General features: G+C 33.7%; 1 protein-coding gene and 1 pseudogene across 2 annotated transcripts; both read right to left on the bottom strand.

Moving 5' to 3' along the window:
- Window positions 1-757: 757 nt before the first annotated feature.
- LOC143532526 (putative E3 ubiquitin-protein ligase RF298) lies at window positions 758-3377 on the bottom strand (annotated as a pseudogene). Its single transcript, XR_013135192.1, has 2 exons — window positions 3226-3377; window positions 758-2971 (listed from the first exon to the last, which is right to left on the bottom strand). The product of XR_013135192.1 is annotated as a putative E3 ubiquitin-protein ligase RF298 (transcript).
- Window positions 3378-8297: 4920 nt separating this feature from the next.
- LOC143532553 (hyperosmolality-gated Ca2+ permeable channel 1.7-like) lies at window positions 8298-11663 on the bottom strand. Its single transcript, XM_077027578.1, has 11 exons — window positions 11345-11663; window positions 11105-11266; window positions 10905-11040; window positions 10735-10836; window positions 10535-10654; window positions 10375-10455; window positions 9958-10298; window positions 9633-9878; window positions 9146-9470; window positions 8818-9051; window positions 8298-8725 (listed from the first exon to the last, which is right to left on the bottom strand). Exons 1-11 carry the CDS (start codon window positions 11656-11658, stop codon window positions 8477-8479), a joined length of 2310 nt encoding a protein of 769 aa, XP_076883693.1. The 5' UTR covers window positions 11659-11663; the 3' UTR covers window positions 8298-8476.
- Between the last annotated feature and the right edge of the window lie 1291 nt (window positions 11664-12954).

Consider the following 12954-nt stretch of genomic DNA (forward strand, 5'->3'; position numbering starts at 1 on the left):
TTCTATGTAAAAGTTTTATGACATTAATCTCTAAGCTAAATTTTAGCTAAGGGTTAATTCAATATTCTATGTTTTAAACATACACATCATAATGACATAAAAATATATATGTTTGGTTATTCGTAATAAACTTGTTTTGTATTGTTTGTAAAGTTCAAACAAGCACAATAAGGAGACAATGACGAACACAAACTTCAGTTGCCTAATCCTTTTGTTTTATTACACCAACTATATATATTATATGATGTCTTTGTCAAATATCTCTAAGAACACGATTAACAAAAGACCAACGACTAAGACTGAACACAAAAGGCCGTAAACTTTGTTAGACCGCATCGAAATCATCATCCATTCATCCTAGCTTTATGCTTTGCATTTTGGTTTTAAGTTTTTAACTCATACTATTTAATTATAATTTATAAATGGTGTTTACAAACTGATAATCACAAGAAAAACATTCATTCCTAGTATTAAATATATACAAGAGATGGAACAACTTAAATTAATTAATTAATATATTAAAAGGCAAGCGTAGAAGTTTGAAACATACAACTTTGGCCACAAAAAGTTTAAAATGCAAGTTGAAAAGTTTTGGTGGCCAAAGTTGGAAATGTCCAACTTTCCCACTTGCTTTTTTATTATATATTGAACTTAACCAAGAAATTTGCAGCCGTTACTAAACAGTCCCAAACAGTGTGATCCATTAGAAGAATGCGTTTCTTGCAAGACTCCAATCAGAAGTGTTCACTTCACTAAACCTTTTGCCAAGAATAATGTTTTTCGGACTTTTAGGTTAAAGAACTGGATAACAAACCACAATACGTTGATCACCAATAAACAATTTTAGATGTAAAAGAGACAAGTGATTAAACATAAACAAAATCTTAGGGGCTTCATATAAATACCAAGGTTCTAAATGTACAGGTTTCTGTTAGCTATCTTAATTAGGCAGTAGTTAACCTCTGTCTGCCATACCCCTAAACCAACTGTCTATCTATTTCTTTAAGGTGTGCCATAACAACACCCTCTTGCCAAAAGAGGCAACATAACCAACACTCAAAACAAGTCAATCACTAGCATTAAATCTTGACGGTTTTAGCAGCAAACAAGCAGTTGATCCTCTTCTGAATTGGAGTCCTGCAAGACGGACACTCCTTCATTCCATTATCTTCATGGACCAGATTGCATTCACCACACAAAACTTGATGACCACATGGAACAAAAAGCACGCTCGTTTCCTCAGTCAAACACATCACACACTCGTGATGTGTGAAACTGCTTCTAGAACATTCAGACGGTGACATCCCTTCAGAAAGCTCCCAGCTCATGCCTGTTAACACTGCAATTTTCTTGGTTTCTGCTTCTAAGTTCAGTGCAGCAATCTCATACTGAATTCTTTTGATTTCAGTTTCAAATTCTTTCAACTCTTTGCCAACCTTTTTTATAGCCCTCTCATCACCTGCATCTGCCAATGCCTGTAGTCGTTCTCTTTCATTTCTTATTGCTTCAGCCTGTTCATGAAACTTACCTGCTTCTTCTTCTTCCCTTGCTAATCTTGCCTGAAAATTATCAATTTTGAGTTAGTTTAACATCTTATTCATTAAGTTAAGCGGTAGGAAAAAACAAATGTACCTCGGTCTCTTTAAGAAGATGTTTAGCCTTCTCAAGCTCCCGTTGCTTCGGACCCACTTCCCGTTTCAGTGATTTAAGATCCTCCTCCAGTAAATTCTTTTCAGGCCCACACAATTCGGACTTCTTCAAAGCTTCTCACTCTTTACACAGAGCTTCCTCCAAACTTTTAGCTTCAATCAGGGTTTGTTTTTCGGCTATTTCCTTCTCATGTTTCAAGGCTGAATTTTCAGACTCCAGCCTAGCAATGGTTGCATTAGACATCTTAAACTGGCAGTCAGTATCAGTCAGCGCAGCTGTCAATTCTGAGAGCTTCTTGTTTGTACCCTCTTCATCTTTCTTTGAATTTTGTGAATCCGACTTTTCTGCTTTCAGTCTTTTTATTTCGGGCCCGTCTTGACTAAGCCTCTTAGCTACTTGCATCACCTTCACACTGGCCCAATCCTCCCAACTTCTAACTTCTTTCTGCAATGATTGAAGTCGACCAACTGCAGCCAGTATGATTTTATCTTTGTCATCTTGTGGCACATGCACGCCCTTCAACTCATCAAACGGGATTCCCGCCAAATAATAAGCGGCAGTTGTACAAGGTTCGGGTTCGGGTTTTGGTGCCGTGACTTTTGGTAATTTCGGGTCTTTCTTGCTTCCAGAAGACGGCCCGGATGGTGACTGTTGATTGTCTAAACACATATTTCCCAAGCTAGCAAACTTTGCCTTTAGGGCCTTTTTTGACATCTGTCCCATAAGTTTCTTTTCAAAAGAAAACGCTTTATGTCGAAGAGCGTCTCTTTTGTTCGGCGAGCACCATTTTTGACAGCATCGGCATTTTTCCTCGGGTTTGGAAACATTTACGGGTACGGATTCTTGATCATGAGACGGGATTTCCGTTTCAATTTGGGGTTTTGAAGATGCGGGCTCCAGTCGGGCGGGTTTAAAATCACGTACCAAGAACTTGTTAGGGTCAATTTCAGCGACAGTTGCAATGAGTATATTCAAATCACATATCAAAAGAGTCCACATTGCTTGATGAACAGATAGATACGGTTTAACATATCTTATTATAGTCACCATCTCCAGCATCATATACTCCACCATGTATGACATCTTCTCCTTTCAAGAGCATCGAGAGCGCGGTCCAGTATACATGAGACCATGTCTTTGAGGCCATAAAAAGGACCACATTTCAAAAGGGTGTCCTCAGCGGTCTCCTTGCTGTAACCAGTGTCAGTGATCTTTTTGAGAGCGGTTTGAAAACATGTATGTAAGTTTTTAGAAAAGAGTTTAGAAAGGTCAACTACAGCTTCACAATCCCAACCGGAATCCCGAGCCATAACTTAAAATTCTGCATATTAAAAGGCTAAAAGTTAAAGAATTTATATGGAAAGTAAAAAAAGAATGAAATAAGAAACAAAAGAAAGTTTGGTTTGGTTGAGTAAATAAAACAAACAGTTGGTGTGCATAGATAAAAAGCAATGATAAACATAATCATAATCATAATCATCTTCTTATAGTACATTAGATTATAATGAAATGATAAATAGCAGTAGCAGCAGCAGCAGCAATTAAGAAATTAAGAAATTGAAGAAGCATACCTACCCGTGAGTGATGATGGTCGATGTGAATTGTAAACAAAACAAAACCCAACTCAACTCCTCCTCCGTTGATGATATAATGATGAGATTTACAACACAACTTCTTCTTCTTCTTCTTGGAGAACAATAACAAGAAGAAGCAGCATTAATATTAATATTAGACTGAATGGAAGAAGAAGAAGAAGAGGGTTCTGTATTGGAGGACCAATTTCATTTATTTATAAGTTACCCGTGTGCCGTTAAAATAAATAAATTTATTTAAATAATAACATAATGTAAAATACAAAAGATATTTTTAATATGGTAGAATAAATTACACAACACACAATATGAAAATAAAAAGTTGTTACAAAATTCATAAATTTCAAAATATTTCTTTGTACACAGTATTTGTAGTTTTATTTGTAACTTTATTTTATATATCGAAACTTAGTAGTTTCACATTGTTTCTGCTTTAAACTCTAAATAATCCAACACATAACTGACCATAAGCTAAAATAAATTGTCTAAAGATTGAATTTAGTTTTTATTAATTGTCTTTGCAATACAAAAATAAAGTGAAATTTCATTCTTTGAAATTGATTATTTTATCTAAAGGTGTAGGATTTTTTTTACGAATAAAAGTATGTGTTCCAATATTAATTATGGATATGATTTCGACTTTTATAGCACGGCTATCATATTGTATTTTCATACGTAGTTTAATTTCATTGCATAGACCAATTTTCTAGCTTTTTTTTTTTATTTTAAGTAACATCACTTCAATATCGGCTTTAGGACTAACCTATGACTTGACAACCTTAGATTTTGAGGCCATTTAAAACATCAGAAAACTAATACTTTCTTGTAACGTATCATTTTACTAAAAAATGGTAATATGTTCATCTCCAAAAAACATGGATAACAAACGTTTGCTAATTTTTTGAACGACCTCATTTTTTGGTGCAAGTATAACTCATTCACTCACGAATTATATATTTTTGAAAACTTCAATAATAGAAGGATATACAAAGTTAATTTGTCATCTGATTAACAGTGTGCTAATGTCTAACATTTGTATGCCAAAGATAAGAAGTTGTCTTATCAACCTGAAAACCAAAACATGTAATCTAGTATTTATATTTTTTTTGAATTTTTATGATGATGAACTTAACATAAACGATGAGTTGATTAAATAATCAATTAAAAAATGAAGTTGTAAATGGTTACTTTTTAAACCAACCCGTGACCGAACTCATTCTAATCATAAACTATTTTGACCTTAACCATGTTTGATACCTTGACCAGTTAAAGAAACCGGCTCGTTTAAATTAATATAAACACTGAGAATACATCAATAGTGAATTTGTCTTTTAAGGTTTTGAAAGAAAAAACTTGTAATTTAGTAAACAATCATATATATAGTTAGTAAGTAAAAGTTTATTGAAATTTTAAATTTAAGTTAATCTTGTCTCTTCCTCCAATAATATCATTTATAATAAAACCTTAATATTTGCAATCATTATTCAAAATCAATGTGAAAATTGGTTACTTATAAAAACTAATATTGATAACCAATGCAATAAATTTATACAAAAAAATAATATATTTATGCTGGTATTTAATTGTTTAAAATGAAGAAAAAAATTATTAAAAAGAGAAAAATGAAAAATTAAAAAGAAAAAAAAAATTAAGCGAATTTATTGTATTTAGGTTACCTTATTGCTTAAATTTAATCAGAATATATTGTTTTAACTCGAGTTAATATAATAATAATAATAATCCCCTCGAAATATTGACATATTTGAGTCAATTAATTAAATACAATTTTTTTTAAAACATCAATATATACATATGCTGATAATATTTTTATTTTTTTGGAACGGATGACATTATAAATATTAATCCATTAATGATGTAAATATTATTATTAATTAGTGACTTAAATTATTACAAGTATTGAAAAAAGTAAATATACTTATTTTGCTTATTATAATGGCATTAATGATCATTAAATGTTCAAGATAATTCAAAGAACACATTTTTTTATTTAGCGATGTATATATATATATATATAATACTTTTGTCTAATGTACTCGTAATTTAGAAGAGAATGATAGATCAAGCTTAATAACCATTTTGATATCATTGGGGTAAAAGCACTTTGTGTTCTTAGAATATTGTTACTTGAAAAATATAAGATATGATTACATATATAGCCTAGAAATAGCAGGAACCTATGGAATATTTTCTTTAATTGAATATAAAATAAAGTGGTTTATATTTAAAGTTATTTAGGCAAATTTATTTAAAGATTAAACAAAAAGAGTCAACAACCACATAAAAGATACAACAATTATTATAATTTCCCAAACATTGTTGGTTTTACTTTATTAATTTGAACGTCAATCTCATTGCTAGTTTTATAGACAGAAATAAAATAAATCCAACCTTTCAAGATATACATTTAAATTAAAAATAATGATAGCTTAATATCTATTATTCTTTTTGTTTTGTTAAAACTGCTATTTCACACATCAGTGTACTAGAAAGCTTAACTATTATTACATACTAATAGCTAGTCTAGAATAGCAGAATACCTTTGGTAACATGCTATTAAGAGAGAACAAACCGTATAAAAGAAAATCCTATAAATAAATTGTAAATAAATTGTAGGGCGTGGATCACGATTATATTAATAAAACAAAAAAAAAAAACTCTTTTTGTATATGTAGGAATTCGTTGTACATATATCGTGTACACATCTAAACAAGAATAATTAAAAACACGATATAAACTTATGACTTCATTCATACCGAAGTCCTTTACATGTGATCAAATATCAAAGTCTTGAGCAATCTTCAACGAGTTGAAACCGCACCGGAGCCACACTGATCATCTTGTTGAAACCGCACCGGAACCGCACTCACATTATCTAGCTCGTGTTGACCGCGACCCGAACATCACCTGTGAGTCATGTCTTCTTGTATGGCTGGTGGATCCGTCTTTACCAGCCGAAGCTATCTGCAAAACTAAACAAAAGTTTCTGGTTGTGGCTTAGGATTTTTGTTAAATATAGGTATCTTAAAACAGATTTCAAGCCACCTCCGTGAGCCCGTCTGTTTCCCAGGGTACAATAGCCGAAGCAGTATGTACTGCCGGGATTACCCTAGCACCCGAACCATATTTGCAACGCGAGTTAGGGATCATGAAAGTTGGAAACGAACTAAACTATCTTTGGTGCATGACAGTCGTGACCAAAAATACCAAGTGGGAAGTGCGCCATCAAAACGTTACATTACACCAATGACCTGAGCTCATGCGCGCTGGGTGCTCCACAAGTGCGTGTAGTCACATAAGAATAGAATTTTGTGAGCCCTCCTCCTTATAATTATAAGGAGCTCACAAGTTTATCATTCTACCAATGTGGGAGAAACTCATTTCCTATTCCACCGAAGTTCAAGTTCTCAACTACATACTTTATAGTATCGATATTGCATTCATCTATACTCTTTAGACTCGTTAATAGCTAGATTATTAGTAATACAAACTAATAAATATTATTAATACAAAATTTTTTAACACATACAAGCATATGTTGTATGTGAGCTTAACATTCTTATGTGTAAGTGATATTTTGATCAGAAAATCAGTAGGCGATTAAGTATACATTACATTCATATTATTGTATGTAACAACCCTGCATGGTCGATCACTTGTGGGCCCCATATGATCTTTACCGCTCCTCAAAACATACATTGGAAGACTAGTGACAATGTTGGTATTTCGGTGTTCCATGGCTAGCTGTTGGGTCAACACAAATGCAAAAAGATCATGTTATCTGATCTGCAAGTGAAAACATCGTGTTTAATCGATCCTCTACCTCGATCAATGGTGTTTTAGCCTGATCTCTTCTTGTAGTTAAGTAGTGATCGCTTATCTAGAGTACAATGTAGAAAACATTACTTAGTGAAAACATTTTTAATGCTAATACAGTTTCACATTTTTTTTCTCTTAACTTTGCTTATAAATTATGTATGGTGATCAACATAAAACAATAAGACATAGAAACCAAATTAAGTTTAATTTCTCATGAACATAACTGAATGGTATAAAACATGAATGGGTTCAGAAGTTTAGATCTTCTCAAGCAACACTAATGGGCAAACATGAATGGGTTAAGGACGCCCCATTTAGGGACTGCATAGAGCATCAATTCAATGATAGCATTCAACCTCGGTGCCAACTCAACTCAACTCAACTTTTCCTTCAACCCCTGTTTGAAGGATCATTCGGTCATGTAGGACCATTCCCTGAACCACACCCATTAAACGTATGGGTCAATGTCCGTCATTCTTCATTTATCATTTATTTTTACACCGCATTCTTGGGTTTAAAATACAAGGAAAAGAAATGATAAGATTGGATAGAGGAAGAAATGAAAAGAAATTATATACATAAAAGACATTCCCGAGTTAAAATAAAAGAAAAGAAAAGAAAGTGTTTATTACATTCTTGAATTAGATTGGAAGGAAAAGATAGGAAAAAAATTTGTAACTTTACAATTATGTCCTCATAGCAACATGGAAAGAGAATTAAGATAAGGTACCATTGGTAATATGGTAATATGATATAAACTTTCTTTCACAATCCGACCATATTTGGCAGGAAAATTTTGAAGGAAAAAAAGCTTAACATTTCCTTTCATTCTCTTTTTTTTCTTTTAATGAAAAAAACTCAATAATGAAAAATGAAAAATTTTCTTATATTTTTTTTTCCAATCCCTTAAATAAAAAATTCAAGAATACAGTGTTAGTTTTTTTTAATATTAATTATATTTAGTTTTTTTAATGAGTTTTTTTTTAAAAAGAATAGTTATATTTATGTTATTATTATTAATCAAAATAAAAAATAAAATCTAACCAACCCACTTTATTTTATGTGAGAGCGTGAGGAGAGAGGGGGGGGGGGGGGGGGGGGCACGTTAGATGTGAGAGTGGCAAAGGCTGAGTGCAAGGGCGATGTGGAGCCGTTTTGGTGCTTAGCACGCCATTATTTTAACACGAAAGTAGTAGTTTTCTTATGTGATATACAGTTATCATCATGCTAGAACATTTTAACAAATGTAGTACTCGTAGCATACACTCGCTTATCATTTTAAATCTAAAAGACAAATACACGAAAACATTTTAAATGCATGCTCCTAAATCAAGAACTGGACTCTAACACACAAAAGTTAAAACTTATTTATACAAAGAATAAGATATGATGAATGTTTAAACAACATATATACCCGTTCTATGATCCTCAGGACTACCTTCCTGAGTTCCAGGTTGACTTCCCCTACGCGAAGTCCTCTTTGTAGGAACTAAATTATAATGATCATCGTCGTCTTCATCATCAACATCCATCAGTTCAGCCTCTCCCCCTTTAAAAACCGGATGTATATAAGCATCTTTTAAATATGCTTTCAGGTCGAATTGCGGCTCGGTTGCCCTTTCTAGAGTATCTTTGATCATTGCATCCTGTTAGTTAACAAGCTAGTAATGTCAAAACATAAAGGGTAGTTTTGTCTTTTCCACTCGGGTATATATTATAGAATAAAGAGATTTATAACCTGTAATGGGAATTTCCTGAATGCAGACTCGAAGCGGTTCTTGCAGAACCTATGGAACCAGAAGGTTAAGATAGGGAGTGCGGCTAGAAAAGGTGTCGAGTTTGTTGCCTCTTTTGTGCTCAGCAATCCTAACAATGTAATCTGTGAAATCATCAAACCTATTAAAATACGCCGATGAACACCTGGCCAATATGATGCTGCACTCTCATACTTCTGGTGGTATACATTGATCACCTAACAAACACCATATGTTTATAATATATCCAACCGTTAGTCTGTCACACTGGTAATTAAACGAGGCAATTAAAAATGATAGCTATAATGTTACCTGATGACGAAAAACCAGATAGGCGAAAGCAAAGAAGACGATTATGAAAGGGAGGAGTATAGGAGTGACCGTAGAGTACACTAGTCCAAGTAAGAAGTACAACTGTAAACGAGGCTCGGTTATAGGCCATAGCAATGAGCCAGGATCCATTGCTTCATCTCTGTCCTTTTCGGTTTTCACCAAGAAAACATTCTTCAAGTGATAAATAACTAATGGAACAACTCTCAAGATCTCAGCAGCCACACCAGCCCAGCCATCAACCATAATGTATGTAATAAAAAACGTTGCTTTCATTGGAATCGACACGCCCACGGTTTCTGGAATTCTGCAGCAAAATGAAAAATAGCTTGATTTAGAAACTAAAACTTTTTAAAAGCCCAACATGTCAAATGGGCATTCTTTTTTTACTTAAAAGCTCTTTAAATCAAGTGGGTTGAAAGTCGGCCAGCATTATTAGCCATGAAACTGAAAAAGGATAACAACATACTTGGATGCTGACTGTTTCAAGAATTCTTTAAGTTGCTGAAGAGCGGTTCCTGTAACAATGCTTCCAAAAAACACATTCACTAGCAAAAAAAGATGATATTTTCCAGCCGATCTTGCTTCCAAAGCCGAAAATGCAACATAACCTTCTATTTTAGACATTTCCATTAAAATCATTGGAAGAATAAGGAGAAAGATCTTCAACACTATCCCAGGAAGAAACCCTTGAATGAAAGACTTGACGGATCGTCTACAACATGATCACGGAATCAAGATTTAAGAAAAAGTAAAACAGGTCTAAATTTGATAAAGACGGGGTTTCTACTTACGTGTTGATAAGGGGTTTCAAAAAGGGAAGAACTTTCCCGATTGATTCGATGTTGGCTAAAGTTTGAACAATGGCGATTGGGATCATGAAACAGAAAGTAAGACCAAATAGAGCAACGGCCATGATCAACTTTCTCAAATTGAGTTCCACAAATGGTATGGCTAAGTTGTTCCAGTAAACATCGCGTGGTTCAGGAGCCCAATCTGTGAGCCAGCGGGTCGGGTTCCTTGTTTGTTGGGTTTGAGCACAGACGGCCGCACCCCATCGTGATCTAAACGAAACAAATGCAGCCGGGAGTACGGATTTTGGGTCATCAATCACCCGCTCTCGTTCTGCTAGTTCCTACTTTACAAAATCATTTCATGTAAGAACTAAAAAAAGTTATGATCTATATATATTTTTGAGGATGAATGCTCACTTCTTTGCTCAGCTTTTCGATTTCTGCAGTATAGTAATCAATTGCATCGATCTTCTCTCCCCAAAGAGCCCAAAAACCTGTCTATACAGATAACTAAACATGAAATTATAAACCTCAAACTAAAGTTAAAGAGAGTATTAGAAACGGCTTAAACTCAAACCTTTGTGGTTGGCCTTTTATTGGGCTTCCTCTCGTGCTTATTAGTGTAGTAAATAAGCCGATTCTGCAAATCCTTTTTCTGTTCCACCATTTTTGCAAGCTTGTTTGCATTGTGCACCACCTAAGAAATTTAAACCAATATATAAAAACTATTACTTTTAAGAACTATTCATTATGAAATACAAAATATTGGAAACATACCTTATGCAGAAAATATTGATCAGGGTGATTAACACGGAAAAAATGATCAACATGTTCACTAACAGACTCATCAGGGTCCGAGGGGACGTTTCTCACTAGAACCTAAACAAGAAACAGAATAATCAAAACTTATTATTTTGAAGCAACATTCATATACGAAATTAACTTACAGTAAACTGATCTGGACGACGGCTTTGAGAAGCAAGGAAATGCAGTCTCATGTCAGTGACATGTTTGTATTCCTTATAAAGAATGTAACACGTCCAGAATGAGAAGACATATGCCATTAATATATGTGCAATCAACCTGATAAAGACAGAGTCAGTGTTTCAAATGCTTGCAACTAGAAAAAGTTACTGCGTGTTCAGACCTTTTAGATGCAGGGGGGACATTGGATATTGAAAACTTGTCTATCTCGCCGTATGTCAAGTCTTTCATACTAGCGCTCATCGTCTGGAAATTTCCGCCTGTATAATTGACAGGTAACAGCACACCAAAAGCAAGCAGAGCAATAGGAACAAATATTTTCAATCTGCATAGAGTTAGTGATCAACATTAACAAACAGGTGAAGCAAGCAGTCGGTACGTTTAGGGTAAGAATATTACTAACCCGAGAAGATAGATTCTAATGTAGACGGCAGAATCAAGGCCTGCATGATCTATAAGCTCGGGTTCGGGCATCCTTAAAGCAGCAGGCACCCAATTCAAGAACCTTAGATACATTCTAACATCTAAATTGACAAAGTGTTTTACAAGAGGTCCGGAAGTGCTTGGATTTTCTCGTATGCCTTTGAGATACCATTTGGGGAAGTAAACTCGATCGTTAATGGGCTGAAGACGTAGGATTGCAAAGGCCACGAGAAAGAGTAATGCAGATAGACTGTTAATGGCAGCAGAGACGGTGATATCGGAAACGGTCGCCATTCCAATTCCAAATGCACTAGCTGCTGCTGCTACCTTAATTACTTACTTACCTATTATTATTATTATTATTAGTTTAGAATATGATTGATTATTAATGAAGCAAGCATGATCTAATCTAGGGGCCATAAGTAAAGTTGGAGACGAAACACTAAGCAAAGATCATATATAAATATAATATATACATGCATTAAAAGAAAGAAACTAAGAAGAAAGTGAGATTCAAATAATTAATAAGAAAATTGATTTTGTTCGAGTAATGATGAAAACTCAAACAAGATCCAATATTAATTTGGATTAGAAACAAAGAGTAACCAAAATGAATGAATTATTCAACCCATGCATAAATCCGGTGTGGGTTTTTGAATTGAATGATGAAATTAAATCTTAATAATTTACCTTTTGTTATGTTTTGTGGGCTGGCGAATGATAAGGTATATGATGATAGATAATAATAATAATTAAATATAGAAGAAGAAGAAGAAGAAGAAGAATTAGAATGGAATGAATGCAGATGGCAGTTTATTTGTTTTGTTGAAAGACGGCAGCACCGGTAAGGTAACGACGAGTGTGCCACCAAACCAACATCATATTCATATATTATTATAATTATTATAGCTTGCTTTACCGCTGCCTAGCCTAAGTAATAATAAATAAATATTATAACTATAACAATAAGAGTTTATTATTATGACTATGTATGTATGCATTTCTTTTCTTTTTGTATTATGTTAAATTCCATATGCCACTTTTCGTTTCATTCATCAAACAATTATAAATAAATATGCATGTATGTATGCATTTCTTTTCTTTAATTACTTTATGTTTCTTGATTTTATCTTTCGACGACAGAAAATGATCAAAACGTTCACTTGACAATTATTATATTTCATTGATAAGTTTTTTTTTCTCTTTCGTAATGTACATTCTCAATCTAGTTGAGGGCTCTTTAATTATTAGCCAACAAGATTTCAACCAACAAAATTAGCCGCGTGTCAAAGGAAAAGAAAATCACGTCAAAATTCAAAAATATCTCAACAACCCGACGGCTTTACGACGCCTTGTGGAATTTTATTGGTTAAAAATCTCGTAGGCTAATGACTAAAAAGTGTACATTCAACGAGATTGAAGATTGACATTATAAGAAAAGTTTGTAAATGAACATTTTGTTTACTTTAACGGGTCATATGGACATTTAGATCAATTCCCCTAGGCTATGTGTAGTGGAAGCTATGAGACGCTACTCATAATCATGTGGCTTCATTTGATTGGCATAGCTCTCTCTTCCCCCCTTTAACG

This window comes from Bidens hawaiensis, unplaced genomic scaffold, assembly GCF_021521415.1.
Source record: "Bidens hawaiensis isolate Kalapana, Puna unplaced genomic scaffold, B.hawaiensis_p1.1 tig00009451_1, whole genome shotgun sequence".
NCBI lineage: Eukaryota > Viridiplantae > Streptophyta > Magnoliopsida > Asterales > Asteraceae > Bidens > Bidens hawaiensis.